Source organism: Perca fluviatilis, chromosome 13 (genome assembly GCF_010015445.1).
Source record: "Perca fluviatilis chromosome 13, GENO_Pfluv_1.0, whole genome shotgun sequence".
NCBI lineage: Eukaryota > Metazoa > Chordata > Actinopteri > Perciformes > Percidae > Perca > Perca fluviatilis.
In genome coordinates, this window is record NC_053124.1 from 34,085,156 (window position 1) to 34,098,565 (window position 13,410).

The following is a 13,410-nucleotide window of genomic DNA, read 5'->3' on the forward strand; positions in this document are numbered from 1 at the left end:
AGCAGGAGGCGACTCCACTGGCTCCAGAAAGAAGTCTGTTTCTATAGAAGTCTATAAGAAATTGAGCCTACCTCTCACTTGATGTATTACCCCAGTAAACATGTCATAATGAGTTCATGGTCTAAATCACTAGATAAAGTGTTATTTAATACAGCATGATATTCATTTAGTAAATCATGTTCCCATTTTAGTGTTTGAGCCCAACAGTAGTGGAACTGAAGTCTGTTATTTTTTAATCATGGATTGCCAGACTGATGGTCAATAACTTGTTCCAAAGCAGGATATCCATTTTAGTTCATAAAATGTCATGGTAACGTCATCAACCATTACAAAGTTTTAATTTAGGCAACAGAAAGAACTGTAAAAGCAGCATTTCCTGTTTTGGCCAAACTGCTGTGTGGGGTGTGAAAGCGTTCAACCAAGCTGTGAATAAATGCTATTAATAAATGTTATTTATACATTTTTCAGTTTTACACAAATGCATTTCTTTTTTGTAAATGGTTTAATAAAATAAATCCAAAGAGTGGATTTATTTTAGTGTCCTCAGTGTCCTCGCTGAAGTTAAGAAAACCACCGGACTGGAGTTACTATGTTTAATTCAAATATATCAAATTAATGAGTAATACGATTGTGTGTGTGTGTGTGTGTGTGTGTGTGTGTGTGTGTGTGTGTGTGTGTGTGTGTGTGTGTGTGTGTGTGTGTGTGCGTGTGTACGTGTGTGTGCTACTTCCTTAATCTTTTTTTACTTTCCAAGAAACACTGCCAGCAGCAGCATCAGTAGAGGATGTTACATCACTGAATATATATCTACCAAAGTTTTACAGCAGCATATTGACAGATCTACACAGCGCGGTAAGCAGTAGGTGAAGTTAAGTGCAGCTACAGTTTCTCAAGATGTCTGAAGATATTTATGCCAATCAAGATAAGGTGAGATACAACAGAAATGTGCAGAAGGACAAAAAAGACTGCGAGGAAAGGGAGGTGACAATATACGAGATCTTCAGGAATGATCACATTGATAGTCAGTCACACGGAGGAGGTAAGTGAGAAATTATGACAAATTAATATCATAAATACTCATGCTGATCTGTTTGAATGTGGCTGTACCTTCAAGTCATGTTGGACTGAAGTGTAAACTCTACGTTTGCTCTCAGTTTAAAGTTTGAAACTCTCAGCTGTCAAAACCCAAGGAAACTGCTGCCCATCTATGTTTGTCTCTATAGATGTACATGTACAGTATGGAAACCTTGTGTTATGCAGCTCTTTCCTATAGTTAGTTTTATTATGTTCCACTAAAAATATCAGAGCTCTCTGGTTAGAAGACAAATTTTCAACTGTTGGGATGCGTTTTCTATTAAGAAATGATGCCCAATGTGTTTGGTTATGGTACCATTTAACTGACAAGTGTCGTTTATGAGATCTGAGGAAGCATCAACTCCGGTAAAGACATGAAACCACATGACAGGAAGTAAAGAAGTACCTAAGCCAAGTACAGTGTGACGAAGTCTGTTGAATATCATGAGTAATGTAGAGCCAAATAAAGAGAGAGAGAGAGAGAGAGAGAGAGACAGAGAGAGAGACAGAGAGAGACAGAGAGAGAGAGGAAAATCACTATAAGCCATCAGTTCTGCATCCAATGGCCCATTACAACTCAACATTTCAGATGAGTTTATATTTGTTTTACTTTAGTATAATAATCTGTTCACATAAGTGAAAGTTCACACATTTAATAATTTGTTTAAGGATGCTTTCACACCTATAGTTCACCAGACAGGACAGACACCAGATTCGGGGGTGACGTTGCAGCATTGTTGCATTTATTTATTTTTGGTTGGGTTTGTGTTCACAGTGCACTTTGTCAAAGGCACCAAACACTGTTAACAAATGTCAAATGTGGTGGAAACGGTCGCTTGTTTATTGGACCGAATATCTGAGTGAAACCTGCCAACACTTCTGGTCTCAGAAATAATGGAGCAACACCACATTTATAACGTCTTGGGTTTCCTGGTTTTGCTTCAGTGTTGATGATGTCACACAGACTGATGATGTCACACAGACAACCAGCGATGTGTGCTCTGAACAAATTATGGAACTGAAAGTTATCGTCCCTTAAGTCATATATTAGTCTATAAATTGTGTGCAAGGTTGAAGCTGCAGGCTAGTAAATGCTTGTGGTTTACTTCCTGTATTTGGGTCGGATCGCGTTCTTACCTTAAGTGAACCTGAAGGGTCTGACACACCAACCACAGATCAAAGCAATGAAGCTGCTGCGTAAAAGGTTATTCTTACAGGGACATAATAGGAACTTTAATATCAAAGACTCATGTTGTTTCCCTGTAATGAACCTTGCTCTCTGTGTGCTTTGCCACTTTAGGACCAGACACTGAAGGCATCCTCCAGCCGTCCAAAGGAAGACTTTCAGGGCAGCAGCACTCTGTCTGGCAGTGCTGATGATGACTGGAATCATCCTCAGAATCATAATACTGTAACCAATAAAAAACCCCCCCAAACAACTCCCCCCCAAAAACCCAACCACATACACCATTGTGTACTTAAATCAGCTTCAGGCTCTAAATGAAAGGTTCATTTTTTTACTGACATGCCATATATATGCTGAAATAGTTATTAGTCGCTGTAATTATTCCTACTGTCTATATCACCTGTTAAACGATCCTTTCCTAACACAAAAACTAGTCTTCATTCTGTTAACATATTCAGCTGAAGCTTTATAAACACAACACTTGACTACCAAGGTGTAGGATTCTCGTAGGGTACAGATTTGATCATTGGCAAATTATCAAAGATGTTTTATCAATATTAATAAAGTTATGAATATGGTTATTAATAACTTTATCAAATCAAAACAATCAAAACGGGGCACCACCCTGCTAGTCAGGGACTAATAATCAAACTGTGGAACAGTATCATTTCTATGGTAATCCTTTAAAAAGGAAATAAAGGAAGGGGTGAATCCAAACACGGACCTGATCGACCAGCGATTATTACAAGTACACAAATAATCACAAGCAACTGCTAATTAAGTATAATAAGATTTATTAACGTCACAATTATCAGTAGCTAATCAATAATCCTTCAATAATAAACTTATATATCTTTTACCATATCACAACCAAAACAAAGCAAAAACAAAGCAGCATGTGTCATGGACACGTGTGTGTGTGTGTGTGTGTGTGTGTGTGTGTGTGTGTGTGTGTGTGTGTGTGTGTGTGTGTGTGTGTGTGTGTGTGTGTGTGAGAGAGCGAAGGAGGAGGGGCGGTGTCAAATTGTATTCCTAACACAAAAACCAAACTGGCTACTCCTGTGAGCTGCACAAAACTATTTAGCCTCAAGAGGGCGGTAGTGGTGCTGCGTGCACGGGGAGGAGCTGAAGAAGCCGAGGGGGTTGCTAGGCAACGCGCACGCTTAGCCTAGTATGCTAGGTCATGTGTTAGATCTGTACAAGGTGATGCCGACTCCACGTGTGAAGCTAGTCTACCGCGTTAGCTCGGGAGATACGCGGCTAGCCTGTGTCGTGTGTGTATGTTAGTAAGAGGAGAAAGAGAAGAAGAGTAAAGAAAAGAGGCACTTTGATCTCAATTATCGATAATGACCTGGTTCCCCTCAGCCACTCTGTCCTACAGACTGAGACTTTTGGTTTTGCTGAGGGAAACGTCACTATAACCACTCCAGTAGCTAACAGCTGATTTTCGCGACTCTATCGCAGACAGTAACTAAATTCCATGAAAGGAATGACTTAGCAGGTAGCGATTACAGTTATACCCAGCTACTTAACACAACCTAAATCAACGGTATAATTGATCGTTTATACATTCACAGCACAGATTAATAATCACATATGGACCAGTACATGATTAAATCAGATCACATTAATGGCAGCAATGGTAGCGAACACTTTGCTCATTAGTAAACACACTACTTATCTCTGCCCAGACGTCAGCCCAGGCTCGTCAGGGCCACGGAGAAACTCCCCTCCAAAAAGGCAGTAAGGGGAAGAGTTTGGTCGACTTTGAGAAGAAAAATGTTGTTTCCTTCTCACTGCAGTTATGAAAAACACTGGTGCGTTTTTCATAGGATCCTCCGAAATTAAATCCACTTTCTCCAGAAAATAGAAGTTGAGCACAAGCGCTTGCGCGTCTCCTGTCAGCAACGGGAGTTGCAGGTGAAGACGAGGAGGTTTCCTAGGGTCAGGTTATTTATAGGTTCAGACCCCCTGCTGTGTTTATGGTCCCGCTGAACCAATAAGAAGACTCGAAACTCTTAAAAGGGTGAAAACTACAGCCTTGTAGTCCTTTGACTTCCTGCCAGTTGTAAGGAGTTTCCCTTCTGGCTGGCACTTTCACATAGAGGTGGGAATTAAGCAGGCTTTGAGCTTTACATACAGGCCAAGATTCCTTTGTCTTGGCCACATGTCCCCTTGTCTCTGAGCACATGTGTGTCTTGTATCCAGAGGTCAGTTTAATCTGAGGCCTTTTGGTTAAAATCAGGTTTAACCAGACTCTTGGTCCCCAACAAAGGCGTTTCCTTTATACCACCACTCAGCAAGGAAACATGTCACTGTCAAACATGAAGAGAGCAAATTGTACGTTGTATGTACAATTTGTAATTGTACAAATTGTATGTAAAAGACATATTCAATTTGGGAAAGTCAGACTAATGAGACCTCATACAAGCTTTGGCTCATTTTTGAACACAACAAAGACTGTGGTTTTATGTCCCAAATATTTGTCTTTAGTTTGAAGCAGAATGATTTGGTGTTGTTGGTCTTTTTTAACTTTGTTATGGTTTTCATATTCCTCTTTCAGTCACTCTATGGCAGACCAAATACGACCATCTGAGCAACAACAGCAGTCAGTTACAGGATGAAGTAAAGCAGCTGCGGAACAGAACTGAAGGTAACAAAAGTTTAAATCCAGTAAACTCCTGTAATATACACATTTACATCATAGACCTTGATTGTGTAGTTACCGTTGATTATAACAGTTTCATGCTGTTGAACTGTTTTGCTGATGATGAGAATATTTCTGTTAGAGACGGTCACTTACAAATGAGATATAAAACCTGAGGGAAAATTTAAATTATTTACGGACTAAACAACCTTGGAAATGCAACACAAGAAAGAAAGATCTTTAATTAAATAGTTAAAACTCCAAGTCTTACTCTGTAGTCCTACAGGATTATTACAAGTCTGTTTCCAAAACTTCTTTGACATTAAGAGAAGTGGTGTCCTGATCGATGGACGAGATTTGGACGCAGTTGTTACATTAAATATAAAGAGAACAACACTTGGGATGGAAGCAGAGCTGACTGTCAGCAGAGAGGAGCATATCTGGTCATCATAAACAACGAAGAGCAACAGGTGAATGTTTCTGAGTGAGTGATTTTAGAGAAAAAGACATTTAATGGAAATATTTAAGTATGCATAATGTCAATTTGAAATATTTGTAAAATGACCTTGAAATGTTTATTTTCCTTTTTAAAATGCATTCAGATTAAATGAAATGTAAATGTCTTATGAGCTTCAAACGTGCACTTCCTCATGAATTCTCTGTTTCTCTGCTGATTATAAATGTCTTTCTTCAATTTCCTCCATTACTAACGTTTATTCTACTTTGTTTAACAATGCTTGATTCTGATTTGCTGGGAGGAGGGCATTAACCCGGCAGGTTGCCCACTGCTTGAGCACAGCGTCATCAAATATTAGATCAATACGCCACTTGGATTTTTTTTCTATCACAGAAATTTCAAACATGAGGTCCATTGTAAAAATAAATCTTGTTTAAAAATTTAAAAAAAAGTTTCTAAAATGTGTCGGAAATCTATACATAGTTTTGCAAGCGAGTACCAACTACGTTATTAAACTAACGTTAAATGCAGCCTTGTGTGGTTGCTATAGAAACTAATTAACGTTAGCTACCGTTGAGCTAACGTTATTAGTTCTAAACCTTACAGTGTTTTAACTTTATTGTCAATTTTAATATATTTGGAGTAGGGAAGACATTTGAGGACTGGTTAAGATGAGTCAGATGAGGAGCTGCGTACAATTGAAGACGGGGCCCTTGAATCAAACACGAAAAAGGCAACTGCCTTTACGATCAAGGTTTTCACCTAGTGGAAGAGCCCTCAGAAGGATAGACTGACAGTGACAACTGACCCGGACACCTGCAGCGCCGAAGAACTAAACGATTTGTTAAGACGTTTTTATGCTACAGTTCAGCCTTGTGTGGTTGCTATAGAAACTAATAAGCTACAGCTGAGCAAACGTTATTCACCCTAGTTCTAAAGGGAACTACTTTTTGAGGGAGATGAACTCAAACGAATGCAATACGAATAAGAAAAAGCATAATTATTAAAGTATTTGAATTGTTTTATTATGTTGGAAAGCTAGAAGTAGAATAAACAGGATAATCACCTCAAGGCAGGGCAATAAACAGTTTGATATGCCCGGCTTGTGGAAGGTTACCTACGTAAGCCGTCCACAAGCCGGGCATATCAAACTGTTTATTGCCCTGCCTTGAGGTGATTATCCCTTACGTGTTTACTGTCATGCTGTTGGGTCCAGTCCTCAGTGTGTGGTGTACCGAGGGATCCCTCTTGTGTTTCTTGTGGCTGATGAAGTCACAAGATGACTTTAAACAGAGAAATGATTGTTGTCTCTCGTCAACTTCTAGAAGTTTGTCTCTGAGCTGAGTAAGGATGGAGAGTACTGGATTGGTCTACGGTATGATTTCATACAAGGAGATTGGAAATGGGAATGGGTGGATGGATCACCGCTGACAGAAACGTGAGACATTTTAAAGATTTTTTGTTTCCATCACAATTCCATCATGATCACTGTTTGTCACTAAAATAATGAAGTTTGACATTGAAAGATGCTGAGCTGTTTGGTTTCTCCTGAGAGAGAGAGACAGAGAGAGAGACAGTTTAAGATCGACGCAGTTTTTTTTTCAATTTTACCATCCAGCGCCCTCGTCGATTAAATAGCAAATGCACCTGCGCCCATCTGTAGCCCATGGGCATGCTGGTCTTACAGGGAGGTGTGTTCAGTTGCTTTCTGGGCTTATTGCTATCTTGAAGCAAAGCAAACTGATTGTGCAATTGACCAACACACACCTTGTCTAAAGTCAATAATGCAGCATTTCATTGTTATTTCAACAGCGCATTAGTAAAATGCACCGAGGCTCATGCACAGCGCATGCACACTGTGCTTGTTACACACACAGTAGTCCTACTTTACCCTCCTCCAAAGTGCGCCGGAGGAGAGTCTGGCTAGTCAACATAGCATTCAGGGATGGGAGGAACACATGCTCTGGTTCAGGCCCCTCTCTCCCCCCCCCCCCCCGCCGGGGGGGGGCGCGCCCGCGCCAGAACTTGGCATTTTTTAAAAAAAATAAAAATGGGGGGGGGGGGGGCCAAAACCAAAAAAAAAACTGTAAAATAGGCTCGGAAGGAACTTGTTTTGGTGGAACGTGTATGTTTAAAAGTAGTTTGAGAGAAAGACAGAGAGAGAAAGACAGAGACACAGAGAGAGAGAGAGAGAGAGAGAGAGAGAGAGAGAGAAAGACAGAGAGAAAGAGACATCCATTGGCAGCTAAATATGTATCTGCCTGCCACAACCTGAAGGACTCACCACTATAAGATCCCAACATTACACATTGGTTTAGGATTGTACAGTCATTATATTGTACAAAACTGTTAAGTATTATATTGTGTTATGTAATTGTTTAGTAATGTAGTGTGTTGTATAACTATCAGTGCAGTATAGAATCTATGTGACACCTACTGTATGTATTTAATATGTAATGTGTAATATATGCATTTTCTGGCAACTGCTTTGGCAACATGTTTTCTTTGTTCATGCCAAAAAAGCAAAATGAATTTAATTGAGAGAGACAGAGAGAGAGAGAGAGAGATTGACAGAGATACAGAGACAGAGAGAAACAGAGACAGATAAACAGAGAGAGGTAGACAGAGATACAGAGACAGAGAGAGAGAAAAAGAGACAGAGAGAGACACACACAGAGAGAGAGAGACAGAGACAGAGGTGGACAGAGAGAGAAACAGAGAGAGAGAGAGAGAGAGAGAGAGGGACAAAGAGAGAGGGAGAGAGAGAGACAGAGAGGGAGAGAAACAGAGAGAGAGAGATAGACTGAACAAGGTTTCATTCTTTCATTAGCAGCTGTTACAGATTACATCGCTTTACAAAGCTTAATCTTAAATGAATTATTGAAATAATTTGATTATTCACAGAAAATATAAATATTTAAAGTGAAATTAAACAGTTTATTTCAAATAAACAACAATCAGGAGTTTCAGCTCTGTGATAAAATAACATTTTATTTGTCTGACAGGTTCTGGGGAGCAGGACAGCCTCAGCATGGTTACTCGAACACTGTAACATGCTGCGATCAACAAGGAAAATGGACAAAAATATATAATGAAACTAAGAACTGGATCTGTGAGAAAAAGATGATCTGAACTCTGTGATGACAGAGAGGTGTGTAGTGTTGGGATCAGCTTTGTCAAATCAGACCAATTCTTTAACATTTCCTCAGCTGTTTATTCTGTGTTGCTAAATAACCTGGATTACAGAGATATTGTTCCTCTGCCCTTCATAGTGCACAATCTGGTTAGAAGTCATGTGTACTTACTCTGTAGTCCTACAGGATTATTATAATAAAAGATAATAAAAACATGGATTAGCAGGTTGCCTTTATTTTGGTTTATGTAGTTGATTATAACATTTGTAATCAGTTAGTTAGAAGTTTTTCCTAAGAACATTTTACACTCCACACAAAATAACCCCCCCCCTACCTCCATCACCCCTCCCAAACCCATCCCCACAACCAATTTATTCATTATTATTATTTAACGCTGCACTATAACCTTAACCTAACTATTGTATTTGTAACAATAGTTTTTTTTTATTTGAGCCTGTTTTCCTTTCATGACAGTTTTTAATTGCTCTTTAATGTTTGATGTAAAGCGTTTTGAATTTCTTTGCTGCTGAAATGTGCTATAGAAATAAACTGAATGACTAAAACCAGATTTCAGACACTCACTATATAATGTACAACCTTTTTTTGCTTAGTAATAAGCATTTATTATGACACTGCATTTATGTCATATATAATAAAACTATAATTTAAACTCTTGATTGTGTTTGTTTTATTATATACCTGCTAGGCATGCAATAACTATTTGACATTTATGTAGAGTATACATTTTACTGATTTATGCCTGTGTCTCTGTGTTAACCTACTTGAGTTTGGCTACGAATTAACCAAGCATTGTGTCTTTAATCGAATCATTCCATCCAAACTGATGTAAAGTTCTGAAATCAAAATCCGACACTTCAAAGTAGCAATTGATATTCTTTAATGAGCTTATTCATCTTTAGTGATATGAGTTTCTCCTTGGGTTTAACCAAGTGCGCCCCTTGTGGACAAAACAAATCACCAGCATATTACACCATGAGAAACAACACATTCTAGCCATAAACATTACAAGTCACTTCCAAAAACGCATTCATAACGAATGAGTACAATTGCAAGAAAGGCGAAAAAGAAAGTTGATCTGTATATGCAGTGATGCTAACATCAAAGCAACATTTTGTTTTAACACTGTATTACAAGCCTTTGTTTTGCAAATTCAGAGGGATATATTACTATATCCCATACCATGTAGGCTACACAAAAGTAGAATCAATGACTGTAAATCATTAAGACCATGCATTCAAACTGCGTCGTGTATTACCACTTTTCTGTGACTTGATGGTAGCAATTGTGCATTTCGACAATATTTGACTACGAGTTATCGTTACTAAATAAATAATTTTAGTAATATTAAATATGTATCAGTCCCAATGTGTAGCCTAGTAGGTGGCTGTGATGAAGTAGTAGTAGTCAATATGACCGTAGAAGCGAGGAAAGAAACGTGAAAACTATCATCGGGTATTTCCTCAACTAAGCCAAGGTAACCAGTTGTTTTGTATCGGCTCAAAACTAAATGTATCCTGGTTGCTGACATAGATGATAAATATTTGACTGGAAGCAACTTCATGTAGACTTTCGATAGCTTACTGTGTAGAGCTGCGGACTTAGGTGTTAACTATTATATTTTTGCCACAAGATCGACACCAGTTCGACCCAAACTTGAATGATATTGTTTTTAGATCTTTTATTTTTTGTAGGTGGCTGTGATGTGGTGCTTACTTAGACAAACATTTTCGCGGCAGTATATCTGGGAAACGATTTGAAAATCGCAAGGAATATGTTTGTGATTGAATCTGGTGACAGAGGCAGGCCACAATGGCAGCTGTTAGGTAAACACAACATACGGAAACCAGTTAGTGTGGAAACCAGTAGGGACATGACACCGGGAGCAGATAGACCGCCAACGGGGACAGCTGGACAAGCTGAGGTCCGAGGAGGACAAGTGGAGCCAGAGTATAACTATTTGATGACGGTTCCACAGTGAATACATTCTGATTTCTCCTCCTCTGCATATTTATTGCATCAGCTGGAAAAGGAAGTAATTTACTCTATAGATTTTTGACTATTTTAAGACGAGGGGAGAACATTTTTCTTTGTTTGATTTCATTTAAAGCAAAGATGGGCTTTGCTGTTGTCTTCACCACTCATTTTAAAATAGACCGAGAGAAAAAAGAGAGATTTGTGCTACGCAGCAGCCGCACTGAACTGCAGTCTGCAGACGTTTACCACTGTGGTGCCGCGGTGTGTCGAACGGATGTCGCTCGCTTGGCACCATTGATCCACTGTTGGAACACCTACAGCTTTCATACAACGTAGCTAATACTCTACTTTTTAATGACATTTATATTAATTAGAACAATTATCACTTTTCCACATTTCTTACAACGTCACCTTCTTCTTACACATTTTAACAAGCAATCCAGTTTAGTTTAGCATTTAAAGTTCCCATATCATGCTCATTTTCAGGTTCATAATTGTATTTAGAGGTTATGTCAGAATAGGTTTACATGGCTTAATTTTCAAAAAACACCATATTTCTGTTGTACTGCACATTGCTGCAGCTGTGTTCAGTTCTCTCTTTTAGCTACAGAGTGAGACTCTCACTTCTCTACCAGCTTTGTTGAGAGTTGCACATGCTCAGTAGCTAGGTAAGGATCTCATTAGCTAGCTAGATGTTTCTCTAACTCCAGTCAGTATGAGGCAGGATTAGCTGGGAGACTTCTTTTAAACGAGGGCACACTTCCAACTTTGCGTGGAATACCTGCAGAACAAGGACATGGAAGTAGTTCTATACAATTTATTTTGTAGATTAGGGTGAGTTTGTGTGTTGTAGCAGTGTTTTGCTAGCACTAGCATGCTGCGGTTAGCACTTTGTTTCGACTATAGCCCTGCAGATTTGAAACAGCTCACCCAGAGATTGAAGGCAGGACACATTCAGAAACCGTATCTCACTCCAAACAGCATGGATGTTTTTTTTTTCAAAGTTTGTATGCGTGTGGAAGCACCAGAGACACAAAATAAAACCCCAAATCCCAGAAAAAGTGATTTATTCATAATATGAACACTTTAAGAAAAAACTTTAATTATTCCTTTTATACATTAGTGGTGTTATTGAACTAATTCATACTAATTAACACCATTCATACTTGTTCTAATATTCTCACTACTTGAAGTTCTTATGGATTTAAGCTATTAATCCAGTTTAGCTTTAGCAATTTAGCTATTCAGAATTCCCACGCATTTTCTGCAGGAAATGCATTTTCTAGTTTGAATTGTCATCTGTGTTTTTCTTCTTCACATAGGCTAAATAAAGGTATTTCCACTGTAAAATGGTGCATAAAAGTGTATCAGAATACAGGAAATTAATTCATGATGCTCTAAACTTCCCTGGGGGAGAACACCCAGAACCCACACTATGATATGCCCCCCCCACCCCGAATGTCAGATTCTGGCCAATATACAGCTAGTATACTCAATAAATTAGACCACACCATTGGTTGACATATAATGTGAAAAATCAGTGGTGTAGTCTAATGTATTGTAGTGGGTGGTATACTGTGCTGTATATAGTATGGGCCAGAATCTGCCTTTGGGGGGCATATCATAGTGGGGGTTCTGGGTGTCCTCCCCCAAGGAAGTTTTGAGTGTCAGCAACTTCATTTTTGTTGCATTTGGATACGCAACCTTTAGTTAGCCTATGTGAAGAAAAAGAACAGAGATGACAATTCAAAATATATCAAAAATATAATGGAAAGTATCTACCTCCATACTTGCTTCCTTACATCTTCCTTCCTTCCTTCCTTCCTTCCTTCCTTCCTTCCCTCTTCTTTCCATTCTTCCTTCTCTGCATGTCTTTCCTTCCCTACTTTCTTTACGTACTTTGTTTCTTACGTCTTCTTTCCTTCTTTCCCTTTTTCATTCTTCCTATTTCATTCTTCTATGCTTCCCTCTACTTTTTATCCTTCCCTCTTTACTTTCAAACCTCTTTCCCAAATACGTACTTAATTTCATCTTTCCTTCCTTCCTTACATACTTACTTAAAAAGTTTAAAGCAGAGCTAAAAAAAAGATTAATGGATAAGATGTCGACTATTAAAATAATCTAGTCATTGGTTTGTTTGTTTTTTAATTAAAAACAGTCAAATGTCTCTGAGGTCAGCTTGTTAAATGTTCCTTCCTGTTTCCTTCCTTCCTTTCACTCCCTTTCTTTCCTTCCCTACCTCCTTTACATACTTTCTTTCTTACATCTTCTTTCTGTCATCCCTTATACGTCCTTTATTTCTTCTTTCCTTCCCTCCTTACATCCTTATATACTTACTTAACCCTTGTGTTGTCCTCCCGGGTCAAAACTGAAATTGAACACTTTTTGGGCGCTTTTTTTCAACATTTTCTTCGTTTTTTTTTTTACATTACCATCAGTGTACTGTAAAGACCAGTCACACCAATGTATTACCACTAGTTTTACTAATTTTAGTTTTAAGAAACCTCATTTATATGAAATGATATATGTTAATGCTTTGTCAAAATTTAGTTTCAGGATACTGTTTTGAAACCATTTAAACCGTTTTTTTGTGGGGAAAAAACACTCAAAATTCAATAAAGTAATGAACTGATCCTTCATTTAACTTGCAAGGAGCGTTGTATGGACCATCCATGTAATTTTTGGACAATTTGGATGAAAGAATCCCAAATTTCTGATGCAGAAACTTTAAATAACGGGTCACATTTGACTCGAGGACAACAGGAGGGTTATACAGTTAAAGTAGAGCTGCTGATTAATCGATTAGTCAATAAATTCAGTACCCGGCCCTGAGAAAAACTCTATTCTTTATGTCTTCTGTCCCTTCAGACCCCGTGCAGGCATCCTCCTGGATAAAACTCTGCCCTGATGATCCAAT

The 13,410-nt window shown here is 38.6% G+C and overlaps 2 protein-coding genes across 2 annotated transcripts in view; both read left to right on the forward strand.

The window, feature by feature from the left end:
* LOC120570950 (CD209 antigen-like protein E) overlaps nt 1–13,410 on the forward strand; it is an 83,351-nt gene that overhangs the window by 58,488 nt on the left and 11,453 nt on the right. The window lies entirely within an intron of this gene.
* LOC120572050 (CD209 antigen-like protein E) lies at nt 888–9,090 on the forward strand. Its single transcript, XM_039821255.1, has 5 exons — nt 888–1,039; nt 4,824–4,913; nt 5,235–5,377; nt 6,690–6,802; nt 8,370–9,090. The coding sequence occupies exons 1-5, from the start codon at nt 895–897 to the stop codon at nt 8,494–8,496; spliced, it is 618 nt and encodes a 205-aa protein (XP_039677189.1). The 5' UTR covers nt 888–894; the 3' UTR covers nt 8,497–9,090.